Source organism: Puma concolor, chromosome B2 (genome assembly GCF_028749965.1).
Source record: "Puma concolor isolate L17-30 chromosome B2, mPumCon1.1.hap2, whole genome shotgun sequence".
Lineage (NCBI taxonomy): Eukaryota > Metazoa > Chordata > Mammalia > Carnivora > Felidae > Puma > Puma concolor.
In genome coordinates this window covers 100,326,586-100,354,145 of record NC_141671.1, presented here as the reverse complement: position 1 = coordinate 100,354,145, position 27,560 = coordinate 100,326,586, and the positions used below count along the sequence as shown (strand labels likewise).

The 27,560-nt window shown below is 39.9% G+C and overlaps 1 protein-coding gene across 1 annotated transcript; it reads left to right on the top strand.

The window, feature by feature from the left end:
- The first annotated feature begins 3,116 nt into the window (after positions 1-3,116).
- CD164 (CD164 molecule) lies at positions 3,117-18,742 on the top strand. The gene is made up of 6 exons (XM_025925709.2): positions 3,117-3,423; positions 6,206-6,289; positions 7,861-7,932; positions 9,827-9,862; positions 13,522-13,578; positions 16,167-18,742. Exons 1-6 carry the CDS (start codon positions 3,243-3,245, stop codon positions 16,331-16,333), a joined length of 597 nt encoding a protein of 198 aa, XP_025781494.1. The 5' UTR covers positions 3,117-3,242; the 3' UTR covers positions 16,334-18,742.
- Positions 18,743-27,560: the final 8,818 nt, after the last annotated feature.

Below are 27,560 nucleotides of genomic sequence, written 5' to 3'. Positions count from 1 at the left end.
TTACAGAACGTTTTGCTTAATGTCATCTTGTAGATGATTCACTATCAGGAACTGCAGCAATTTAGATACCTAGAATAGTTCTCCACAGGTTATAATAAGCAGGCTTCTCAAACTTTAAAACACATGTACACATGGATGTTGAAAAAAATGCAGATTATCATTCAGGAGGTCTGAGGTGAGGCCTGAGATTTTGCATCTCTAAAACATTTTCAGGAGGTATGAGTGCACTGGGTTCATGAACCACACTTCGAGAAATAAGAGTAAAGCTGTGGTTTTCAACCTAAGTTGCAAAATTTTTTTTAACGTTTATTTATTTTTGAGAGAGAGAGAGTGAGCAGGGGAGAGGCAGAGAGAGAGGGAGTTTATTTATTTTTGAGAGAGAGAGAGCGCGAGCAGGGGAGGGGCAGAGAGACAGAGGGAGACACAGAATCTGAAGTAGGTTCCAGGCTCTGAGCTGTCAGCACAGAGCCCGACAGGGGGCTTGAACCAATGAACTTCGAGATCATGACCTGAGCTGAAGTCTGCTGCTTAACCGACTGAGCCACCCAGGCACCCCAACCTAAGCTGCAGATTAAAAACATGTGGAGAAGGGCACCTGGGCGGCCCAGTTGGTTAAGTGTCCGACTTCAGCTCAGGTCATGATCTCACAGCTCGAGTTCAAGCCCCGCGTCTGGCTCTGTGCTGACAGCTCAGAGCCTGGCACTTGTTTCGGATTCTGTGTCTCCCTCGCTTTCTCTGCCCCTCCCCCCCCCAAAGACACAATAAATAAAGACATTAAAAAGGTAAATAAATAAAAACACGTGGAGAGCCCAGGCATTTTTCCAGACTAATTCAATTGGTACTCTGGCATCAGGAATTTTCAAAACTTCCCAGGTGATTTCTATGTTCAGTCAAGGTTAAGAATAACTGTCAAGTATAATGCTCCCTTCTGAAACCCTGGAATAGTTATGGAAGACATATCCATAGCCAAAGTGGAGAGCCTCCTAATGACAGGATCTCTAGTTTATCATCAATCCTAATCACAGTGTTAATAAGAAATTGAATCTATAATTTTAGCTTACTATTAATCTTTAATTTATTACAATCTTCTTTGTTGAAGCTTATTTAAATATTACAATGTTTAATATATGTTATCAAAACTGTGCTACAGGGGTGCCTGGGTGGCTCAGTTGGTTAAGCATCTGACTCTTGATTTCAGCTCAGGTCACGATCTCAGGGTTCTCACCCCGCGTGGGGTTCTGTGCTGACAGTGCGGAGCCTCCTTGGGATTCTCTCCCTCTGTCTCTCTGCCCCTCCCCCACTAGCTCGCGTGCGCTCTCTCTCTCTCTCTCTCTCTCTCAAAATAAAAACTTAAAAAAAAAACAAAAACAAACTGTGTTACAGATGCCAGTCCTTGCTACAGAACACTGAAATGACTTTGAAAATCTTCCTTGAGCTAGCTTAACAGATGCCACGTAAAATAAAATAAGCCAATGCTTCTCTAGTTTTAAAACAAGAGAGTGAAATGTTCTCTTATCAAAAATCTGAAGACTAGAGTTGAACATCCAGGTGACAAATCATAAAACAATGGTCTCCACAATGGGGTGTGTTCATCCTAGGATGTAAACAAGTTGATCCACTGGAGTATAGGAAGAAAACAGACTTCTATTATATTTTTAACTTAAAAAAAAAAAAAGTTTACTAGTGCCTTCCTTTGGGTGTCAGACGGTCATATGCTATATACATGCTGTGGGAAACATACGGTGAGAGAAGAGCAGCCAGTTCACTAAAGGCCGATAATGGGACCTCATTTAAATACTTGGCTGCACTCTCATTCTTCCAGCCATAGGTTGGATCAACCATCATCAGCTTCTTATTTACATCCAAGCAAATCTCCAACTAGTGTAGTCAATAGAACAAATGTTCATAGTCATCGGGTACAAAAGAACCCCACTGATTAGATCCTAGAAAGTAGTGAAGATGTGAAATTGAGGAAAAAATGGTAAAATGTTTATGGAGTCAACTTTTTTGGTTTTTTCATAGCAAAGCAGATCTCAAAAAAAGCAAATAACGTTCGCGCTATTTTATTAGGGTTAAATGTGAATAAACTTGCATGATAAGTACAAATAACTGAAAACAGCATTAAAATACCTTTTATAGTCCAATTTTTACTATTTAATATAAGCACGGCTGCAATTGTGAATATTTTGTGAGACTGGGCATCAGATGGCGCTCACCCTTACTAAAAACCTGAGCAGTGACAGAACATTAACAGGCATTTCGAAATTCAGCCCTGTTGCCAAGCACCGTTTTTGGGTCAAGTCACTTTTTCTGAGTCTCGGTTTCCTCACCTGCAAAGTGGGGGTGGGAACGGACCAGACGGATTTCCAACCCAGCTTGTCTTTGATTCTCTGTGTGGTGGTGGCGTTGACTGGCTTCTGCTACCAATGGCTGAAATAGAAAGAAATTCAGAAAAGACAGGTTGGGCAAGTGTGATAGAGGTAGACGGTGTTCGGCTCTGGTTCGAAGGCAGGACGCTTTCGGCGTTTAAGCCGCTCACTCTAGGTGGGCGGCGGAGCAGAAACTCAACCACGTGGTTTCTTCATTTCCCTGGGGGATCCCAACACGGGGTTATTTCCAGAAAAACCAATTTTCAAAGGACAGAAGCGCGGGTCCCACTAAAGTTCTGTGCAAGCACCCTCGGAATGCGGGAACACACCACAAACTCAATTCACGTCCTGATTCTAAGTGCACTCCACGAAAACCACAGCCGGGCGGACACAGATCCTGGAGGCGAGGCCCAGAAAGTCACGTGGGACCGCGCATTTACAGCCTAGCTGGTCGCTCGGGTGGACGCCGAGCGCCACCTCATGTAGGTTGTTCCATTCAAGCCAGGGTCGGAGCTTACCCTATCGCAGGAACTAGAACAGCCCAGCGGCGTCCTGGGTGATAACCTGAAGGCAAAGGAAATAGTTTACTGCATCTGCCGAGCTTCTTCGCTATATTTCAGTTGCTTTGAGGGACACCGTCCCTCGATTTCCTCTCGATGCCCGTTTCCCCTCCCGTAGGATTCCAGTTGGTATCGTCCGCGGTCCGCCCCCGCTCCGCCTCGCCCCCGCACGCCGTGGCCTGGGGCCCCTCACGTGACCCCGTCGCGATCTCGCGGGGGACCAGACTCTCCGAGGCGGTGCCGCAGGGGACAGAGGGACTGACGGAGCGGAGTTCGCAGCAGCTTTCGCCGGAACATCAGCGCGGAGGACGTGATGTCGGGGCTCTCCCGCCAGCTGCCGTGGGCCGCTGCCTGCCTGGCCGCGCTCTGTGTGCTGACCGCGGCTCAGGACGTCTCCCCGGACCCGAACGTGACTGCAGTTACGACTTTAGCGACCACCAAGTCAGTTCCGACGTCGGTGACGACTCTAACGCCGGTCACCATTCCAGCACAAGGTGGGGGCCGGCCCAACGGGCTTCCCGCACTGGCACGCCCGCCGAGCCGAGCCGTCTGTCCTGCCCGCGGTGCGCGCGGGGCCCGGGCGGGCCGCGCTCCAGCAACATGGCGGCCCGTCCGAGTCCAGCCGGGGCCCGGCTCGGGGTGGCGGGGGTGGGGGAGCGCCCCGGGGAGAAGGGGCGGTCGAGCCTCCGTGGCCTTTGCCACCCCGAGTGCCCCACGCCGACATGCTTTTAAAAAGTGCCTCGTAATCCCCAGTCTCACTTCACGCTCGGAAGAGGGGACGTGGCTTCCTCCCGCGGTGGCTGCAGTGGGGTTGATCATGGGGCGAGGCGACTCGCCTCCAAAGTTGTTGATGAAGTCGAACCCCCCTCTCTTTGGGGTTAGCCGTTTGCCCACCCAGGTCCTGCCTCCGAGAGGAGGCTTCTCCGGAAGTTGGCGAAAGAGGGAAAGAAACCGTAGACGTTAATGCTGCTAGTGTCTCCGACTTCGGTCTGAGAAAATAAGTTGCCTGGGATCTAACTATATTGATTCTGCGGATAGGTATGAGATATACTCGAGGGTTGGGCATTCGATTAATTAAAACTTTGCTATGTGCAAAGAAAAAAGTAACCATTCGTGTACTCAGTGCTTCACATATCCTTTTTGGTATTTAAGGCTAAACTAGAAGATAGGCAGTGAAATCTAGGAGGAAGATGGAGTTAAAGTAACTGCGAGAAGCGTAAATTTAGTTGATTGTGAAGCTGGGATTGGAACCCAGGTCTGTTGATTTTCCAAAACCCGATCAGGAACACACCCTTTGTTAAGCTCTGCAGTAGACTTGGGTACTGGTTGAGGCGTACATTGAATTGGCAATGTCTTTACAACACAAAAGAGAGGGGAAGATAAATTTAAGGTAGAAAGGTGAAGGAGCCCTAGATATTTAAAACCTGCAATTTAGTATAATTGGTGATTGTAGTTAATATTGAGTAAGGAGTAACTGGCATCTTGACCAAAGAATTGCCGTGGAGTGTCAGGATATTTACCGTGGTCCACCCCCCCCCCCCCCCCCCGCCCCATTCCCTCAGACTGATGATACTATTTTCCAGTGTCTTCCTTTGGTTTGTTTCATGAAAGTTTAATAAAATGTATAATTGTTTATAAATATGTAATAGTAAAATTAAAAAATTGTTAAATGAGGAAAGTAAATTGCAGTACGATACTGGACATTCTGACTGCACTGTTTTTAAGAGGATAGAGCACAATGTGTATTGTCTCCTGCTGATTTTGCAGTTTTTTCCCAGAATTGTAGTTTTGGAGTGTTGTGTGTATTTTTCCAAGAGAAGCTTGGAGATTCCCGTTAATTGCCTTTTTGTAATTGAAAGTTGTGCAAAGATGTTTTGTTTTCTGTAAATAGTAGTTGGATAAGCTTCAGTCTAAAATGAAAGGTAGCAAGTTTAGTTCATTGTAAATAACATTAATTATGCTATTCAAACATTAATTATCAGGAACAAAAGATTTTAGACAACTAGCTTTTTTTTTTTTTTTATCAGTATACAAACGTCTACAGAATTTATTTTCTATTTTGTGAACCCCTTATTCAGGGTATTATGTATGTCCCAGTCCCTGAGGAATACTAGTCATAAAATATTGAAATGCGTTGCCTCTATGCAGAACTGTTTTTTTTTAAGGCATGCGGAAAGCAAATATGAATGTTTTGGGGGGCATCAACCTTCCAGGAAAATGGATAGAGCCCTATTCTAAAGTCTTTTGGTCATTTGGTTTAAATTATTGACAAAAACCCTGCTAACTGGTTAAATTACGTGTACATGGATGTTGCTCCTTCCAGGTCTTGTTGTTTCTTACCCTCCATTCATGGAGGACCCTGGGAAGAGCAGACCGTTTATGAGTTCCGAATCTCTTGAGGTTTTCAGAATGGGCATCATCAGAGCTTGGGTTCAATCTGTAACAAATCTTTATTACTATTAAAAATTCCAGTGTCTCAGCTGATGTTTTAGGGCAGTGATTTCCCTGTGTGTGGCGTTGGCCTTATAACATAGACTTTTTTGCCAATATTTTTATTTTTTATGGATGTTTTAAAATGGCTCAAGAAACCCTGAGTGTCTGTGAAATAACGTTGTCTAGATAGCTACTGAGCCTTCTCACTAGCTTGTGGGGTTTTTTTCTTCCCTTTCTCTTGACTTTATTTCAGCTTCTTAAGTCGTTTATAATGATAGGAAATTTTTATTAGGCCAATTTATGAAGTGTTTTTGTGTGTGTGGTTAAAAAAAAACCCATCTAACATGAGGTCTACCAACCCAACAAATTTTTCAGTGTAAAGTACATTATTAACTGTAAACGCGACGTTATACAGAGGAGCTCTAGAACTTTTCATCCTACTTGAAACTATACCCTGCTTGACCAGCAAATCTCCATTTCCCCTCCCCGTAGCCATCATTCTACTTTCTGCTTCTGACTGTGACTGTTTTAGATACTTTATATAGGTGGAATCATGCAGTGTTTGTCCTTTTTTGAATGTCTAATTTCACATAATGCCCTTAAAGTTCATCCATGTTGTAGCATATGGCAAGGTTTCCTTTTTTTGTGGTTGAAAAATACTGCAAAATGAATACACTTTTTTAAATCCATTCATCTATCAATGGGCTATGTAACGTTTTACCACTTCTCTGAATTAGTAAGTTTAGTATCATATGTAATGCTCACATTTGTGTAAAAAAGGTAAGTGATACAAACTCAAAGTGAGTTATCAATTGATTGGTTTTATATTCCCCTCCCCACCAGATATCTGTGAAAACCGCAACAGCTGTGTTTCCTGTTTCAATTCTAGCCTTGATGCTACTGCCTGCTTTTGGATAGAATGTAAAGGTAAGAAAAGATTGCTTCAATTTTGAGACTGCAAACTGTTTTGTTTTAACCTTTTAAGGTATTCTACAGGGCATTCCTGAACATTTGAAAATTATGTAGAAAATTTGGTATAGTGTGTTACTATTTATTTTGCAAGTCAAATACTTTTTCGTTAAAGTGCCCGTTGCTTCACATTTCCCCCCAAAACTCTGGTCTCCCATTCTGTCCCCACACCTTTAATTCCTTAGAGGGATAATTAAGGTTCAGTAGTTTTTATTTTTTTAAGTTTATTTATTTTGAGAGAGAGAGAGAATGTGCGTGAGCACGTGAGCTGGGGAGGGGCTGAGAGAGAGAATCCCAAGCAGGTCTGTGCTGTCATTGCGGAGCACAATATGGGGCTCAAACTAAAGGACCGTGAGATCATGACATGAGCCAAAGTTGAGTGCTATGCTTAACCTACTGAGCCACCCAGGTGCCCCAAGGGAAGAGAGATTTTAAAGATTTGGAAGATGGAATGGTACAGGTACACTGAAATTAGCAGTGAAAGAAAGTTGTAAAATTTTCCCCTGAAAATAGTTGTCTAGAAAAAGGAGGCATTTATCTTCTGTCACCTACTAGATGAACTATGGAGACCTTATAAAACTTTGTTGGATACTTAAATATGAAAGAAGAATGACATGGGAAGAGAGTAACCTTTAATTTGAGGGATAAAGAGCTACTTGAAGATACTTTGAAATGCCAGTAAGGTTTTTGTTAGGACTGCGGAATTATAGCATATTCTGTTTTTTTAATGGAAGGTAGTTGCATTTTTTTCTTATCCGTAAAACAGTGTATCTGGTTTATATGTATATAAAAGAAAAAGCTAACACTATATGTTAAGCTTCTTTGTGCGTTAAAAAAATGTAAGAATTGTGGATATATCACTACATAAAAAAGTTGAAAAACTTCTTTTAAAATTAAGGTATTAGCTTAGTTTGGGGTAAAGTTAATTTTTTGTTTAAGAGTCCCTTTTTTTAAAGTCATAAAATGGAATTTAAGAGCACACGCCTCTTCTTCTTGGGACTTGGCGTATTTTTGGGGGCTCCAATACCTTACTGTAGGATATGTTGGGGAAAGGTCTCCCTTACTCTTGTTGCAAGTCTGACCATCTAGGAAAGCAGTTTTAGAAAGTGTAGATGACCAAAGCAGAGATCTGGAACAGAGGTCCTGCTGCTGCTATGTGGGCACCTCCTGTGGTGACTAAGCCTTTATTAAAGATCTTGACTGTTTCTCCCTACTGACTCAGCCCTATTTGTAGATTCTAGCAACCTTCCCTGTATGGTAGTCATTGCCACAGTTCTGTGATCTGAGTGTTTTCCGATTTATCTGTTCAGTATATTTATGATGAGTTTAGAAGAATATTTGGAGGGATCCTATGTATTACTTCTTAAACAGTGGGGAAAAGAAAATGAAAGTTATTTTATCGGTCTGTGGACTTATAAAGTATTTATCCTTGAGTTTGATTTTTGGAAGCAATTCTGGAGCTTAGTAACAAAGTCAAAGATAATATAAGCAAGTGATTGGTGCTCTGTGTCTTTTCCTCCCCGTAACAGACAAAAGCTACTGTTCCCATAATTCAACAGCTAGTGATTGCCAGGTGTTGAATGGCACAAAATTCTGTTCTGGTAAGTATTCACATTGACTGCCGGGGAAAGTGGCCAGAGAGGTGAGGAAGATCTTTGCCTCAGGAAGCCTTAGTTCAGTATTTGGTTTGCCATTTCTATAATTCTAATCTTGTTAGAAATTTGGATATAAATAACATATTCATACTGATACAAAGGACAGTGTTTTGAATCTTAGTTTAGTGATTTGGCTGCACTGTGGAATGCTGCAGGTAGAGAGATACCTCCTCATTTACTTTTTTTCTTTTTTTTTTCTTAACTCTTCTGGAAACTCCCTGCATTTTAGACCTTCTCTTTATTTGCATTTTACAGGCCTAGACAACCTTGTTCTGGCACTTTTCTTGGTTGTGGTGCTGGTGATTGTCACATTCTCTAGCATAGTTTGTGTTAATGGTTGAATTTTTTCTGTATTCCTCTGTTTTCTCATTTTTTTTAAGTTTATTTATTTAGAGAGAGAGAGCAAGCAGGGTAGGGGGAGAGGGAGAGTGAGAAAGAGAATCCCAAGGAAACTCTGTGCTGTCAGCGTAGAACAGGGCTTGAACTCCCGAACTGTGAGAATGTGACCTGAGCTGAAACCAAGAGTCAGACGCTTAACCTACTAAGCCACCAGGCCACCCCTCTTTTTCTCATATTTGTACTTTAATTTGAGGAAATTGATTACTCTTTAACCATAACTCTTTGCTCAGGAAATAGTTTAAATTCCTAGATGAAACAACTGATTTTTTAAATAAGATTACAAATGGATAGGGAAGTCAATTTGTAATTTGGTGCATAGGTAATAATTAAATAGAGCAAAAGAGGTTTCTGGAGTGTGTCAGTAGCCTTGAATGACTACCTGTAACAATTTACTTTTAGTAGGCATTTTCCCATTGGAACTTGAACTTTGTGACTGAGAATTTCGTTAGTGTGAGGTCCATTATCCCTTATGTACAGTGAATATAGTATGGTTTAGGTGGTAAAAGAGCAAACAATTTTAGTATCTATTTTGATATATATTAGAAAACACTAATAACTATAATCAGACCTGTGATTTCATGATAATACTTTCTAGAAACAAGTATTTTTTTAAATGCTTGTTTATTTTGAGAGAGAGCGCACACGTGTGCATGCTGGTGGGGAGGGGGTGCATGGAGAAGAGGGAGAGAAGACCAAGCAGACTCCGAGCTGTCAGCGCTGAGCCTGACAAGGGGCTTAGTCCCATGAACTGTGAAATCATGACCTGATCCGAGATCAAGAGTCAGATGCTTAACTGAGCCACCCGGGTGCCCCAAGTAAAACATTTTAAAAGATAGTAATTTAGAGAAAAATCAAATAAGTAATTATACTTATTTGAAGATGTATCAGTTAGAATTAGTTTGGGCTATGAAAGATAGGAAAACCCAAATTAGAGTGGTTTAAGCAACAGACAGACTTCACTCTTATGTAAAGGAAGTCTGGGCTCAGGTGTAGCTAGAGGGCTAGAGTAGCAGCTCTACAACCATTAGGAACTCGGGCTCTTTACTGTCATTCCTCAAGAATATCTCTGACCTTACTCCAAGGTGAGTGCTCCCATTCCAGCCATCAATTAGTATTCCTGCCAGCGGGAAGAGGAAAGAGAGAGGCCCACACTTACCTTACAGATGCTTTCTAGAAGTTACACTTGACTACCTAGCTGCAGGGGAGGCTAAAAAAATGTCTGTCTTTCCTCAGGGGAAGGAAGTGTCAACCTTAGATTGGTGCTTCCATTTCTAAAGAAGGGGAGATGAGTATTCAGAGCAACTGTCAGTCTCCTCCGCAAGGTGGTACTTAAATGCCAAAATTATAAAAGTGGTATTTAAATGACTGCAATTTGGAAAATAGTATAATAGATTGTGATATTTGAGATTGCTTGGACTTAATGTTTGTTTCTTTTAAATAGAACCCGAGCCCACTCCGATGCCAACCAATTCTACAGGTAATACAAGATAATTGATTCTTTTCCTCTTCTTCAGGATTTGCAAGGCCTTCTGATGGATAATTTGTTAGCAATTAAGTACCTAAAAGTTTAGTATAATTTAAAAAACTAGTAGATGTATTTAGTTTTGGACCATAATTACATTAATATGAATTGTCTGTGACAGCGACACATAACTCCAGTGTTTCATATTCATTGTACATGGGAGGATTTGCTGTATCTTTGGACATTGAGTTCACACACTGCTTTTTGTGGATTTTGTGGAAATCTTGGGAAATACAGAAGCCTAAAGGAAATTAAAATTCCCTATAATTCCCATCATCCAGAGGTACCAAAATGTTTTCAGTGGTAAAGTTATTCCAGTCTCTTCTGTAGGTATATCTAAATAAATATACTTACTATGAAATTGGATGGTATGTTCATACATGTTTGAATTTGTTTTTCCTCTTACTTAAACATTGTTGTATGCGCTTTAACCATGCTGCACTTGGTTGGATAGTCATTCTCCATGCAGTGGAGAATATGTACTGTTAACTCTGATAGGATTGATTCAAGCAGCATTCCTAGGTCAGAGGATAGAATTATTTTAAGGCTTTAAGTACTGATTGCTTTCCAGAAAGATAGGCTTTTCAGCCTAAACAGCTGGAAAGTTTTTCACTACACCTTCTTTCTCCTTCTAAAAATCTTTACCAAAGTGATAGAAGGAGTAAATCATTAAAAAAAAAAGTCTACTCCAGGAAAGTACTAGCCTTAGATGATTGGGATTGAAGATAGAAGTAAGACAGCATTTTGTCTGCAGTAGGAACTACGAAAAGGGTAAGTAAGCCCAGTGTGTTGAGATGTTTGTAGGAAGGTGTGTATGTGGAATAACGGCGTATGTGGTGAAGGTGATGAGAAAGAGTGTAATGAGGTCAGGGAATTGCATTTGGAGTACACGGTGAGGAAAAATTGAGCTGGACAGTAACAGGTCAAGAGCCAGATTGGGAGGACAGATTGGAAGGAAGACAAGAGTGGACACATGGAGATTAGATAACCTGTAGTGGGAATTCTGGGGAACTACTAGGGGAAGAGTTGCAGGTGTATGCAAATAGACTTAGGAATTAGAAGTGATGGAACTTGATGGAGGTGATGGCACAGCTCTTTGCTAACAGTACAGATTAAGCTGATCAGTAGGCAGTAGTAGTGTCCACAGGAGCAGCTTGTAGAGAGGAGAATAGGGCTTAAGAACCAAACTCTATGGAACAGTAACACGTAAGAGTTGAGAAGAAGAGGACTGGAGAGGAAACTGAGTAGGGATGGGCAGAGAAGTGTGTCCAAGAAACTTTTATTTTCAGAGGAAAAAGTGGTCAGATGTTGTAGTAAGGGCCAGAACTCATTTTGAAAGACTTTGGCAGTGGTGAGCTAGCTAGTTACCAGGTTTTGCTTGCCAGTTGTGCATAGCTCTTCCCAGCTACACATTCAGTGATACCATGTTGGTGGCTTGAATTACAGTGGAAGTATTCATGCCATAGAGATCTGCAAATGCTACAGAACTTGCGGAGAGCACACAGTAGTAGCACCATTAGAAGTCACTGACTAGGAGGATGTTAAAGATTGATGAAAGCAGAGACGTTGAGGGAAAATTAGTTTCCTAAAGGTGGGATGTAAACCGGAAGCAGGAGCGGGGGAATCAATTTCTTTAAAACCATTGTGGGTTCACTTTTAATTTCTCCTCCATGGATCTTGATGTAGTTTTCATGCTTGTTCTGCACTGGGTTCTCCAGCGAACTACGATGGAGTCTTCCTTGTTTTGTCTCTTTGGGTTCTGTAAAGTGGAAAGAAGCCAGGGCTTGCTTATAGAAAATGCACCAATTGCATGGCAATTAGTGGTTGAAAAACAAACCTTTACATGGTCTCTTTTCATACCTACTGTGGAAAGAGAGCAAGTGAAAAATTAAGGGATTATTAAAGAAATGATTCAAAGGGAATCTGATTTACTTAGAAAGGTGTTCACTGGGGTTAATTATAATAGTCTTCTGTCATGACGTATATATATTATAAATAAATATGAATGTCAATAAATAATACCATAACAGAATGACTAAATTATGTTAGAAATGTGGTCGGAAATATTTGTAATATATTAAGTGGAAGACAAACTATTAAGTTTTAGCACATTTTTAAATTTTTTGTTACATACATGCCTAGAGAAGTGGCTGGCTGGAAGCAGCATGAGATTACTTAATTTACTGTATTTTCTATATTTCCATCACCAGTAGCAACTTTTGTAACTGCTGAATTATTTTTTTTAATGAAAGGAACTGTGGGTCAATAGAAGTATATTCCCTATTTCAGTCAAAAGTAAAAGTGTGTGAATGTTTTGCCTATTTATAAAAAAAGAATTAGTTTGTACCACGTTCAGAGGATTGTTCGTGAGAATCAGATAGAAAATGTGTAAAATTTCTTTCTCTACCATCCATTGTCAGACAAAATTTGTTGATAGTGTTGTTTTAAGATTGAAAGGAATATATGTCTAATTTGTAAAGTGTTAGTGTGTTACACAGAATGTATAAGCAACAGAAACTTTTAAAGGATTAAAAGTCTGAAAATAATCATACCCTTTAATCTAGGAATTCTGTATAAGAATCAGTCCTATCAGAGATGAGATCAAGTATTTCCCTGCAAGGTGTTTGTGGTACGGAGAAATGAGAGATGACCTAATTGTCTCTCCAAGAGCAGGGTAGGGAAAATGTATGCAGCAATGCTCATATTGAGAGAAAGGGATACAGACTTGTATGAGAATATCCTGTCAGTATTGTTAACATATCTTTTATTAGAATCTGTTAGTACTAACAGAGTACTATTAGTAATATTAGTACTAACAGAGGTCTGTTAACACATTGCTTTAGTTCCTAAAATGTGTTTACATTCAGGTTAATTCTCACAAGTGTTCATTTCTGTATAGGTATTTTCAGATAAAAAAATTATTGGAATTCATGTAGTATGGTAGACTAGAGCTACCTTTGGGCTCTTATAATTTAAATTGGGGGTCTTTGACTCCTGAGGACCTGTTCTTTTATAAATCGAATTTTATTGAAACAGAACCATGCCTGTTCAGATGCATGGTGTCCTGGGCTGCTTTTGCACTACACAGTGTACAAAGCTTAAAATATTTACTGTCCGCCTTTTTAAGAAAAGTTTACCATCCCCATGAAAGAAAGAAGTTAAGGCTATCTTGATACCTACTGGAGAAGTACTGAGTTGCACCTGTTTCTTACGATGACTTTTTAAGTTAATAGTTTTTGCCACAGAAGCAAGGTTATTTATCAAAACAAAACAAAACAAAACAAACCTATATAGTTCCCTTACTTAAACACTAATTCTTGCCCTTCTGTGCGTTTTTTTGCAAATTTTATCCAGCTGTGTAAATTCCATACTTAAACATGTACATAGATGTTAACATGGATACAATTTCGTGCTTGCTTGATGTTTTCAGAAGCATTTAAAAGCTAGTATTCTGGCTACGTAGATAAGTTAGTGAACCATTAACTGAAACTTGGCCTTTATTCTTTAAAAAATGGAAAGCATGTGAAATTGGTAGCATTGTTTTTAAAGACAAATTGTTAGATATTGGGAGGTTTGGAAATTTATGTTTTTAATAAGTTTTGTTTACATTCCAGCTAAAACCACAACTCTGCCTTCCACTTCTACAACTACCACCACAGTTACTACATCAGGTAATTGAGGGTTTTTTAAACTAACAGGTAGGATGTGTGTGCAACATTGCCTTGTACTGTTTCTGCCACCATTTTCCAGTTTTATTCATGAATGGTTGTGAGTAAAACTCATCTCTTACATTTTGGAGGACCAAGACAGTTGGCTGTTAGAGCAGTAATGGTAGGTTTGCTGAGAGTCCTTCTCATTTGTTAATATGTAACCGCATTTGGCATGACTTGTTAGAGTTAAATGTGGTAATGTTTCTCCAAAACCTTTTAGTACAACTTGTAGGCGAGATCTAATTTTTTATAACTTACAAATTAAATTACTAAACACTGATTAGTTGTGTGCTGTGTTAGATCATGGCAATTAGAGTGAAGATAATATAGCCATCTTTTTTTGAGGAAAGGTCTAAAAAGCCAAGCTAGCACTGCCAAATGTGTACCTCAGCCATATTTCTCACCATTTCTTTTTTTTTTTTTTTGGAGAGAGAGAGCGTGTGCCCATGGAGCGCACGTGGGGGAGGGGCAGAGGAGGAGAGAGAGAGAGAAAGAGAGAGAGACAGAGAGAATCTCAGGCAGGCTCCATCCCATGACGCTGTGATCATGACCTGAGCCAAAATCAAGAGTTGGATGCTCAACCAACTGAGCCATCCAGGCGCCCCCTCACCATTTCTTTACATTCCTTTATAATTCTTTTTTTTTTTTAAGATGAAATTTATTGTCAAATTGGTTTCCATACAACACCCAGTGCTCATCCCAAAAGGTGCCCTCCTCAATACCCATCACCCACCCCCCATTAACCCTCAGTTTGTTTTCCGTTTTTAAGAGTCTCATGCTTTGGCTCCCTCCCTCTCTAACCTCTTTTTTATTTTTTTTCCTTCCCCTTCCCCATGGACTTCTGTTAAGTTTCTCAGGATCCACATAAGAGTGAAAACATATGGTATCTGTCTTTCTCTGTATGGCTTATTTCACTTAGCATAACACTCTCCAGTTCCATCCACGTTGCTACAAAGGGCCATATTTCATTCTTTCTCATCGCCACGTAGTATTCCATTGTGTATATAAACCACAATTTCTTTATCCATTCATCAGTTGATGGACATTTAGGCTCTTTCCATAATTTGGCTATTGTTGAAAATGCTCCTATAAACATTGGGGTACAAGTGCCCCTATGCATCAGCACTCCTGTATCCCTTGGGTAAATTCCTACCAGTGCTATTGCTGGGTCATAGGGTAGATCTAGTTTCAATTTTTTGAGGAACCTTCACACTGTTTTCCAGAGTGGCTGCACCAGTTTGCATTCCCACCAACAGTGCAAGAGGGTTCCTGTTTCTCCACATCCTCTCTAGCATGTATAGTCTCCTGATTTGTTCATTTTAGCCACTCTGACTGGCATGAGGTGATATCTGAGTGTGGTTTTGATTTGTATTTCCCTGATGAGGAGCGACGTTGAGCATCTTTTCATGTGCCTGTTGGCCATCTGGATGTCTTCTTTAGAGAAGTGTCTGTTCATATTTTCTGCCCATTTCTTCACTGGATTATTTGTTTTTCGGGTGTGGAGTTTGGTGAGCTTTTCATAGATTTTGGATACTAAAAGTGCATCTGAAGAGTAACTTTATTAATAATTTGTATTATAAATGAAATCATATTCAGTTTATGGCACAGATGATTGTAGGTTATAAATCCTCCTCTCTGTATTTAAAATACTGTTCTTTTATGGTTTTTTTATTCTTTTCGCTTATTCTTGTGCTACCTTTCTCTTGGTTTCAAGGAAGCCATTTTGTCTTCACAGGAAGAAATACGGAACAGTTGTAATTAATTTTAAAGTGGCCAGCTTATCAAACAGCCACTACAACCAGTGTCTATTTGATATTCGATTTAAGAAAAAAGAAACATTTAAGTATGAAATTGCTTTTTAGTAAAATGGATGGTGTTCCACTTGAAACGTTTTACTCCCTGAAAAGAAATTTATGTTTTGTTTTCTCTAGAATCATTTTACTCTCTGGAAAAGGAATTCAAACTTGTTTGCTTTTTTTCCATATGGTTTGGTAATGCTCATAAAATTTGCCGAGCAAGATTTACGGTACCTTTAATAATGAGGTTTTTTGCTTGTTGGAATTATAAATTGTAGATACTTAAGGTAATTTTTGTGATTTGAAGAATTGCAACCAAATTTTTACTTACCTTATGTAGTTAGTAAAATTCAAAAGTTGTACGAATGTTCAAGTATTTACCGTAACAAATATTAATATTTACTGTAATAATTAAGTAAAAATATATGTAGTCTGAAGAAATTGCACATTTTTAAAGTGCTTTACATGTTCCCAGGGCATAATTTATGTACCAGGAGAATGTTTTGCTGTTAGTTTTGTGTTTGGATTTGTATGGTAGCATTGACTGCTTGATACTGCTGGATGGAGTGAATGGGATTGATAAATGGTTGTTTTCCTTAATTAGGGATAGATTCTAGCTGTAAAGACTTGACCCAAGAGCAAATGCTTTATAGAATTGAGCACATGGCCAAGTAGAAGCTCAGGTGGGTCTTGAAATTATGATAGAGGATCGTGAGACTTACCAAGTGTTATTTTTCCGCTCTTATTTAACAGGTACGACTAATACCACTTTAACTCCGACTTCACAACCTGGACGGAAGTCTACCTTTGATGCAGCCAGTTTCATTGGAGGAATTGTCCTCGTCTTGGGTGTGCAGGCTGTAATTTTCTTTCTCTATAAATTCTGCAAATCGAAAGAACGAAACTACCACACTCTGTAAACAGACCCATTAAATTAACAAGGACTGGTGTATAACTCACTGAAACCAAAATATTATCTTTCGAGATGTCCCACATGGAAGACGCTATTCCAGGATCTTTAAATTTTCAAAGGATGCATATAGGATGTTTTGGAGCATCGTCCTTGAAGAAAAATCACTTAAATCATTTTGCTCAACAGGAATATTTAAAATATTCTGCATGAATCCTTGTGGCTGTCTTCTTTTATTTTAAATGGCTGCTGCTGTGGGATTATGTTCTCTCTTCTTGATGTACCAAATGTAACTCTGTAAGTGATGGAAAACATTGTCCTGCGCAGACAACCTCATGACTCTTTTGGCAGTTTAAATTTAGTCATTTTAAAGCCTGAAAGCTGCATTATTTTCATCCTAACTCAGGATGTAGTCTAGTGACCAGAATTGAGAAGAATGTGCCAAATGAGCATCAATCGGGTGGACTTTTGGCTGTCCTTTCAAAAGTGGAATAAATCTATAAATTTAGTATCCTTAGAGTAAACTGTATCTTTAGAGTAAAATTTTGTGCTCAATAGCAGTTATTTTTTCTACATTAGAAATAAGATGCCACACAGGGAATTACATTCCAGATTTAAAGGAACGAATGGAAAGGATACAAACCATTAAAGAATAGCAGGTTATTGTTCATCTTTGTAAAGCACCTTATATCACTGAGAAAATAAAGAACAGTGCCTTAAAAGACAGACTGAAAGGTAGACTGTAACTTAAAATGTTTGTGATTTGTTCTTTTACATTAAGGAAGGTAAAGGTTGGTCTGATGATGTAACTGTTGACAAGATGTAGTAAACCTGCTTTTAGATATCATACTGTTAGTATTTAACTAAATACTATTTGATTTCAGACCCGAGCAAGTTAAGCTAAAAGATATTCCACAAAGCTGAAAGCCTTCACATATTGAACCTCCCAGCATTTTTCTTAGGCTTTTAAAAAGTATAAAGCTAAAGTTGATTTAATTAGATTTTCCTTTGTACTTCAACACTGTTGTACCATGAAAGGATTTTCACCAAGCTTTCTTGAAAAGTAACTATTTTTATGAGGCAAGAAGGAAGGAAGTTGTTTTAGAGTCATTTACTAGTTCTTTAATGAGACAATCACTTTAAGTTTTGAGACCAGAAATGTGACCAGTGTAATTTTAGAAAATCTAGGGATTTTTGGTTGATTGGATTACTGTAGGTTTTTAATGATGATTGCCCAGGATAGACAGATTGTGCTTTCTCTTCTTTCTCTTTCTCTCCTGCTTTCTCCTTCTCTCCTATCCTTTCTTTTTAGTTTCTGTTCCCGTAGTATAATATAAGCATGCATACTTTAATTTTTTTTTTTTAGTTTTCTTAGGCAGCACTAGTTTTTTCAGTTTTAGAGGGAGACTTCTCCCCTGCCTTTGACATATTGGATTAGTTCAGAGGTTTACAGTAGTTTTAAGAAAGTTTTTGCTTTTCTAGGTCATTAAAGGTTTTTAGTTTCTTTAGCCTCTAAGGGCTGAGTTTAGCACTTGGTTTTCAGTATTTTGTAGTAGGAGATGACAAGTTGCTTTGGTCCATTTCATTAGCCAAAATTCCTTGCGTTTAGATTATATTCAAGGTTCTTAAAATGAAGATTTACTGTTTCTTTGTTACTTGCTGGTACAGCTAAAGTTTGTTTTACTTGCACATTTGTACATACACCTAATCTTTTCAAGTGCCTTAATTGTTTAAAATCTCTGGCTTCAAAGGTTTTTGGGAAAAGGTAGGTTTACCTCACATTTTTGTGTTTTCATTAGTAATATTCATTAGTAATTAGTTCTAGGAACCTCACAAGAACTTTTATTATGGTGCCATGGCTGTTAGTTTTTAGTGAGTGCTAGAAGATCCAAGATTCATTTGAAAATATACAGAATTTCCATTCCTCCCAAAGTGGCAAAATTTAGCTACAGTGGTATAATTATCATTTACGTAGATGTGAATACCTTATCACACATTAATGTCCATACAGCAATTTTTGTGAAAATGTAGCTGATGGCGCCTTCTCATCTTCTGTAATTTTGAATATTGCTCTAATAACAAAACCATAATATGAAACCAGTTAGATTTTGCAAGAAGAGCTCTTACAACAGAACTCATGGCCTTTTCCCCCCTTCCTTTAGCAATTTACTATCTTGAGCCATTAAAAATTTGTTTTTTTTTAAATCCAGAAGGTATATTAGAAACCGTTTCAGATTTTCTTCTGATTTGTTCATGCGGATGTAGTTCTATCAAAACACCTTACTTTACCTTACAGATATTTGTTGCACAGGCAGACACTGCTGTATTTAGAAATTTCTATTTCAGTTCATTAAAAACTGTAAAACCAACCTGTATCATGTACCAAACTGATTTAAAATAAATCTACATGTTTATTGAATCAATCTGTTCAAATTTTTATTAACTGAAGTGTTTTTTGCATTTTGATTATGAAATTTAATGATAGTGAATTTACCTTATCAGTCTGTTTGGAGATGGGTTGTCTACTCTCTTGTTATACAAGACCAGCAGATAGTAACTAAGATACGGATTCGCCAGTGGAGGACAGAGCTTTAGAAATTTTTAGTGCTTTAGTGTTTACAGCACTTTACTGATGTTGGTCCATTGTCTTCTCAATTGCATTGTTCTCTGAGAAATCAGTCATCTTCATCTTCTGTTACTCAGTACATATCTTTGTTTTCCTTTGTTGCTTTTTAAGATTTTTTTCTCTATTGCTGGTCTGAGCAATTTGATTATGACATGCTGTGCTATCATTTCTTTTGTTTGGGGTTTGTTGGGTCTCTTAGGATATATGCCTTTCATCAGATTTGGGCATTTTTCAACTACTATTTCTTCATATATTTTTTTCTGTCCTTTCCCTTCTTTGTTAGGGGTTCTGATGACACAGAGGCTGCCGGAAGTTGACACACAGCTGATCCATGCACTATTCGGTTTTTTAATCTTTCTCTGTTTCATGTCAGATTACTGTCTTCAAGTTCACTAATGCTACAGTCTAACCCTAATGATAGTTTCATCCAGTGTGTTTATCATTTCAGGTGTCTTCATTTTTAGAAGTTCATTTTTCATGGTTTTTATCTTCCATGTCTACATACTCAATCTTTAGTTTTTGATCATACAGTGGTACGCTTTTTTTAAATGCCTGTGTCTGCTAATTCTAATACTGGGTCAGTTTGATTTTTTTTGTTCATTATGGGTCATACTTTTCCTGTTTCTTTGCATGTAAGTTGTAAGTTTCTTTGCATGTAAGTTTCTTTGCATGTAAGCTGTTTGATGCTGGTTATTTTGGTTCTGGGACACAGAAAACAAACAGTATGATCCTTCTAGGTCTTGCATTTAAGTTTTGTTAGGTGAGAGCAGAGCAGCACTTATTCTAGGGTTCCCCAGTTCTGAGGCAAGACCTTTCTGTATACCCAGTGTCCCTGGATTATGGGGCTTTCTAGTCTGGGCTAGTGGGAACAGGCTCTGTTCCTAGCCTGGGGCAGGCTCCCAGATACTTTTTCCTGGAAAGCTTCCCCAGCCTTTGGTAGTTAGCTTGTGCACGTGCTGACCAATATGTTGCTGAGACTACATTCTGCAGATCTTTGGAGCTCCTCTTTCCGCGGCTTGCCACCCTGGTCCTTTGCTCTGGGAACTCCAGCTGCTTTCAACTGCCTTGACTTTAGCTCCATCTGAACTCAGGAAGTCCACTGGGTTCTGTCTGGGTGTCCTCCCTACATCATTGCTTAGAAATGCAAGGCAGTAAGCTGGGTTGATCGTTCCCTGTCTTTCAAGGATCACTGTTCTTTGCTCAAAGTCAAATGTATTGGAAACTACTGTTGTGTGTGTGTTGTCCCGTTTTTCAGTGTGAGGGTAAGTACAGGTTCTTCATCTTCGCCGGAAGAAAATGTTCAAGATGAGGATTTTACTTTATTTTATTCTATTTTCAAGATGAGCATTTTAAAGTCTTAATTTTTAATTTAAGGAATATGTAAATACGTATTCTCAAATTATTTTTCCTTAAACTATTCAACATAAGTATGTCGGCTTTGACCATCCCCCAGTCCCTTTCCCTTGCTTGCCCTCCACTTTGCAGAAGTAATTACTGGAACTGGTCTGGTGTGAAACAATCCCCCCCCCCCCCCAGCATTTTTTATGTACTATTACGTACCCTTAGAAAATACATAATGTGGATTTTTATTTTAACATCATCCTGCAACTTCTTTTTGCTTACTACTTGCAGATCTTTACAAGTTAGTGTATGTCGCACACCAAATTCTTAAATTCTCTGTTGGCATATGTAGTATGAGTATCATAAGCATCTATTGAAGGATCGTAGGTTTGCAATTTTTAGTTTTTACTGACACTTCTGCAGAGAGTATCTTTGCGCCCTCCCCCTTGTTTATGTGTGAATATATCTCTAGAGTAAATGCAGAGAAGTGGAAATCTGCATCATAGGGTTTACACTTTGAAAATTTTAACAGACCGAGATTGCCTTCCAGTTCCCACAAGCTGGGGTAGCAGGAAGTTTTCTGTATCTTTTCCATCTGATATTGGCAAAGTTAAATTTTAATACTCTGGTAAGTGAAATGATTTATTTGCTTATTTGTACTTCCTCTGTGAATTGTGTTTTTCTTTTGTCTTTTCTTAACAATTGGAGGGTTTTTTATCTTGAAATATGCTGGGAGCTAATCTGTGGTCAGTGGATTTTCATCAGTCAATATTTTCTTCAAGTCTTTGTGGTGTCTTTATCATCAGAGGACAATCAGGAGACAAGCCACATAATAAGAACAGAGAAAGTTCAGCATAAAATATTAACTATAAGAGTGGATTGGAGTGATGGGGCATATTATCTGTAATATTTTAAGAAATAATTTGCCAAGCAGTAAAGAATTCAAAACGATACTGGCATAGCAAGTATAAGAAGTGGCCACTAACTGTTCTCAAGCTGAATTCCAGAAATTTCAGGATACAACCTTGGCTCTGTGGATGAAGTTAGTGGTAGCTGCAAATCCACTGCTAGGCAGCTATGCCTGGGGGGATGTTATCCCAGTGGTAATCTGAAGTCATCCAAGGGGATGCAGGGTAAACCAGGCACAGGAGGTACCACGCCAGTGATACTCCACTGCTAAGCTAGGTGCACTGCTCGAGTTTTGCCCAGAACCAGGGGGAAAAAAAATCCCTCCAGTACCGTCTGCTGACAAAACACACACCACCTAGCTAAGAAATATTCATTCATATGGTTCAGCTCCATTTTCATTCTAATGGTGGAGCAGGCAACAGGTGGATTCAAACCTTAAAGCCCTTGTTTCTGTAAATTATGACCTCCCACTACTTAATATTTATTTTGCCTTTGCTGAGAACCTCAAGTGGTTGATTGTTTTCCTGGTGGTGGCCCAAATATTACTACCAAAAGGTCTGAGTCACACTGTTCTACCTGCTTTGATTGTTATAGTTTTCATCAACCTTTTCTATTGGGTATGGAAGTACTCAGGCACCCAGAGAATCCCGTGTTCCAGATGTGGTCTTTCCTCCATTGTGTGCCAGCAGTACAATCTCCCCTTGGTAATCATGATTGACCATTCCAGCCAGTAGAGTAACACCTTTTGCTGCCTATCGGTTTAGCGGCTTATGAATCCCATCCCAAGATGGCCAAATGGCAGTCTCATCTTAGATCTTGTATCAACAGACCCATCGTTGTGTCCCTGGTTGAAACATACCTTGGGAACTAAGACCTCCAAACCAGCACAGCTTGAGATTGTTGAGATGAGAAGTATAATCATGAGGTGTCCCTTCCATTTCTACCCCTTGATTCCTGGATTCATATGTCACCTCCTGTGAAACAGCTCCATCCTTTCAAGGTGGTATCTCCCAACTGTCACAACTGAGTTTTCAGTGAATTATTCCACCTTTCAATTAGACCAGCCATTTCCATGTGTCCAGGGATGTTAATTTCGTGGGCATGAGTTCACTGCAACATTTCCTTTACTGTGAAATGGTTTATTCCTTAATTAGAAACAATGCTATAGGAAATGCCATGATAAAACATTCTGTGAGTATGTGCATCAGATGGTAGTGCTGGCAGAAGCATTATAGACACAGGAAGGCAATCCAAATCCAGAATATGTCTATTCTACTGAAGAATCTCTTCTATGATGGCAAAGGCCCAATTTAATAGCCATCACGTGGATGGCTGTTACCCACGGGAGTAATACCATATTGCAACCTCAGTATTGGTCTTGGCTCTTCACAGATTAGGCAGTTGTCAGTAATGCATGACAGCCTTAATAAGGGAAAATCCATGTTGTTGGCTGAGACCATGCATAGCCTCTAGCTCTGCCACCATGGCCACGTTGTTCATGGGTCCATTGAGCAAGCACTGGGGTAGCTGGGGAATTAGACTGATACCCATAGAGTGCATTATATTATCCACCCGATTAAGAGCCTTCTCTGCTGTAGATGCCCTTTGCTGGGCACTGACATGGGACACTAATACCTTCACAGTGTGTTCCCATTCCAAGATCCATCCATGTACTTCTTCCCAGATTTACTTGTCACCAACCTTTAATGTTTCTTCCAAGTCCCTGACTACACAGCCAGACCATTAGCAACTACCCAGGAATTAGTGTGGATATGTACTTCGGGCCATGTCTCAGATCAGACACAGTGGACAACCAAATGTACTAGTCACAATTCTCACAGGGAAGGGTTTTCTTTCACCCCCTTTTGGTTCACCCCCGAGTGGAACCTAGTGCTGCAGCTATCCTCTTTTGGGTGGAACCAATATGTCATACAGACCTGTCTATAAACCAGGCTTAAATTTTTTATTGGCTAGCTAGTTGTTAGGAACACCTAAGGCTAGAGCTATTGATTGAGGAAGAGGATGCAACAGAAGTTGGTGTTGAAAGAGTCTGAGCCACATGTTCACAGAAGCTATCTGTACATTTCAGACCTGCTCAAGCAGGGTAGGTCAATTGTATACTATTTCCATTGATGATAGATTGCTGCTGTGCATGCTCAAGTTTATGACAAGGTGGATACTCCAACATCAAATCATGATGTGAAGCTCAGGCCACATGTTCACCTACTATCCCATGGTTGGGTAATAAGTCTCAAGCAAGGCACAAGTGGAATAGTTATCCTCAGCAGAGGGCATAGATGTGCTTCAAAATCTTAGGGTTCTGCCCTGGGATTCGGCTTGATAAAGACTCCATACATGCCAGGATACTTTTAGTATCATTAGCTTTGGACCTATAGATCTTAGGACCTATATGACAGCACAGCTCATACTGTAACTCAAACTCATGACAGAGCCTTCACTTGCTCTGGTCCCCACTCAAAGTTAGTAATCTTATACATTGCTCTATGAGTGGGTTGAAATAGCAAACTCAAATATGGTACATGTTGCCTTCAAAATCCAAAAAGACCTACTGCGCATCATGATTTTGTTTTTCATTGTACGTAGTGTGAGATGAAGCAACCTGTTTCTTCTTGGAAGGGGATATTTAACATGCTCCAAACCATTGCACCCCCAAGAAGCTTCATTGGGATTAATAGGCCTAAAGTGTTGTGGAATTCTGCCCTTTACCTTCTAGTTCTTGTAGGTCTTACTAAGGCACCTAAGCACTTACTACCTTCTATTCATCATACACAATCAGCATAATGTTATCAACATAGTGGACCAATGTGATTTTTGTAGACTATCAGATGATCAAGGTGTCTACAGACTATATCATGGCAGGGAACAGAACTGACAAAGCCTTAAGTCAAGACTTTGACAGACAGAATACTGCTGCTCTACCAGGTAAAAGCAAACTGCTCCTCATGGTCCTTACAATTTGTTATGGAGCGAAAGGCATGGCAAATTAGGTCAATAACTGCATAACAAATACCAGGAGGATATTCATTTACCCCTGTAAGATACTACATCTGAGATAGCAGCTGCAATTGGGATCACTATCTGATTAAGGTGTGAACTTGATAGTCCCTAGTCATTTTCCAATATCCACCTATTTTCTGCACAGGCCAAAGTGGTGAGTTAAGTAGTGATGTGATAGGTATCATCACCTTTGCTTCCTTCAAGTTTTGATGGTGGCATTAATCTCTGCAGTTTCCCCAGGGATGTAATGTTGCTTCTAGTTTGCTTTCTCAACAGGGAAAGTTCCAGGGGCTTCCAATTATCCCTTCCTACTATAATGAGACTTCAACTCATGGGTTAGAGAACCAATATAAGAGTCCTTTCAGTTGTTAATTATGTCTGTTTCAATTATACATTCACAAACTGCAGACATAAAACCACCTGGTGGGTCCGTGGACCAACTGAGTCCACTGTAATTTGAACATGTGACTCCTTCTATTACATCACTGTAAGCCTTCAGTTTGCTGAGCCACAGTGTGTTTTGGGTTCCCAGGAATTAGAATTAATTTAGACGTAGTGTTTATTCTTCACCAAATGGTCTGGATGTTCTTCCTTTCTGATGAACAGTAACTCTAGCAAATGATGGAAGATCCCTTAGTAAAATGTTTGGAAGAAGATTTACAATGTACCTGCAGCAGTGGTATAGGGTCCTTTCTCAAGGGGGATCCAGCCTCCCCTGCAGGCAAGGGGCCCTGCTGTGTGAATTGACTTAGGTATGGAATCTGGGTGAGAGACTGTGACACTCCACTGTGCTGACTCAGGCCAGGCTTAGGCTACCAGAGTTTTTCCTCCTATATAGATGGAGTAGTATTCTAGTTGGCTGCCCATATGTTCTCATTTGGGGGAACACATTGACCAGCAAAAGATCTCTCTGTGCCAGGTCTGTAATCTGACTACTGAGATGTCCCTGCTGCCCTTTTTATAATAGACATACCCACCTTGTCCTTGGCAATTGCCTGCTGCTATTCTGGGATTGCATCCTGACCACTGAAATGAGAGAGCCCATCTCAACAGCAGTGAGAAATGACAGGACTGTGAATTCAACTGTCATTGTAATTCAGTGTTCTGCACAATTAAAATGTGTGTTTCATTTTTAGCAGTATTACCCCTGTGACTACAAGAAATAGATTTAAAAGGCTACTGTGGAAGCCTAAAGGACCAGTACTTGTCATTTTCTTCTTAAGTGCTGAAGTGCATCCAAAAAAGTCCATCCCACACCCCAGTATTTATGGTCATCATTACTGCCCTGAGAGTCAGTGTGGTAGCAATTTGGGCTCCCAAAGCACACACTTCAGTAGGTACTTTATCACCACCTACCGTGGATAACAGCTTGGTTAATTGTCATGCCACTGCATGCAAAGGATTACTAGCGTTCCATTTCCTATTGTCAAGGAGCTCAGCACCATGTTCAAGCCCAAGGGTGCAACCAAACAAATCCCCAAATCCCACCTTTGTGAGTCTGTCCCCTAGGAACCCTCCACTACTGGTATCAGTTCTGTATTATTCATGGGCCAATTAGAAGACAGACGCACACAGTAATCAAACTGGAGAAAGTTTAATATAAAGACTTATTAACTATAACAAGAGATTGAAGTAATGGGAGGAATGGCTGATCAGTAATAAAGAGAGTTCTGAAGAATATAGGGAGAGCAGATATAGTGAGCAGCCATTACCCTCCAGGGCTGACATCCATTGGAGAGGGTGTGACCTCCTTGGACAGGGTGTGACCACGGCTCACTGGATGGCAGAGAAGTTCACTGAGGCTGTGAAGCAGCCCTCACAAAAGGAGGGGCAGGAGGAGAAAGCCCTACACGGAGGGCCTCTTGCCAATGGCATCCACCACGAAGCCGCATCCACTACGGAAACCTCATGCTGCAGAAGTCACACCCGTGGCAGGAGGCTGCCTAGAGAAGCACCCCAGAATCTGGAAAAGAAACCCTCCTCCAGTGTCCCTCCAGTACTCTCTACTGACAAAGCTTAATATCTTGTAGTTGGTGAAGAAGAAATATTTTCATGGCCCATATTAATTACATCACAGCAGACAAGGATGAATTTAGAGCTAAGAGCTCATAAGTTGATAACTGGCACCATACCTTGTCATACTGAACTAAAAACATTTTTTTGGGGGGGCGCCTGGGTAGCTCAGTCAGTTGGGCATCTGACTTCAGCTCAGGTCATGATCTCACAGTCTGTGAGTTCAAGCCCCGTGTTGGGCTCTGTGCTGACAGCTTGGAGCCTGGAGCCTGCTTCAGATTCTGTGTCTCCCTCTCTCTCTGCCCCTCCCCTGCTCATGCTCTGTCTCTCTCTGTCTCAAAAATACATAAAAACATTTAAAAAAATTATTTTTTAATTTTTTTAACCCTTTTAAAATTTATTTTTGGGAGACAGAGAAAGACAGAACATGAGCGGGGGAGGGGCAGAGAGCGAGGGAGACACAGAATCCGAAGCAGGCTCCAGGCTCTGAGCTGTCAGCACAGAGCCTAATGCAGGGCTCAAGCCCATGAACCGTGAGATCATGACCTGAGCCGAAGTCAGACACTTAACCGACTGAGCCACCCATGCACCTGTCATGCTGAATTTTTAGCTTTGATATCAAAGTCATCAATCTTCCTTTTGGCTTTTGTTTTTCATGTTCTATTTTAGAAATACGTTTGTATATACGTCTGTGTGTGTGTGTGTGTGTGCGCGCATATATATCTGGAATCCATTCAGAATTCATTATGTATGGTGTAAGGTGATAATTTAATCTACTTCGAATAGACTCAACCTTCTCCTTAATTTGAAAAGCTACATATATCATGTATAAATTTATGTATGTAAATATTTCTCTGGCCTACTCTGTTCATTCATCTACCTATTTATTCCTTTACCCAAGATACATTTTCTTGTCTGAACAAAAAGACTTGGATTAGGACTTTACAAAAGTCTAAAGAGGATTTTAGTATTTGTAGGAAGAATAAAAAAAACTATTAAGAGAGGATGATGTTCTTAAGTGAAACAAATAGCAATAAGTGCTTTGAAGTTTGTTTAGATGCATCTCTGTGCTGGTTTTTCACTGTTAATAAATACTGCTTAGCAGCAATGACATCTCTCCTGGCTAACACACCTCGTCAGTAATCTAGAACCCATAATGTGAGGCTGCTTGTTGGCCAAAGGCCCTAGGTTGTAGAAATGCAAATCAACTCTTCTGTCTTAGGATGTAAGGCCAAATCCTACTTCACCTGGAACTTTTAGGATGTTATCATCTCAATCATTCCATACTATATCTTCTGATACTGATAATAAAAATTAGATAAAGGTTTAA

Bases quoted from the DNA above. Each gene is read 5' to 3' on its own strand.
- CD164 (XM_025925709.2), top strand. From the start codon at position 3,243: ATGTCGGGGCTCTCCCGCCAGCTGCCGTGGGCCGCTGCCTGCCTGGCC. The intron at 3,424-6,205 runs GTGGGGGCCGGC...CCTCCCCACCAG, and splicing joins GGTCACCATTCCAGCACAAG to ATATCTGTGAAAACCGCAAC. The intron at 7,933-9,826 runs GTAAGTATTCAC...TCTTTTAAATAG, and splicing joins TGGCACAAAATTCTGTTCTG to AACCCGAGCCCACTCCGATG.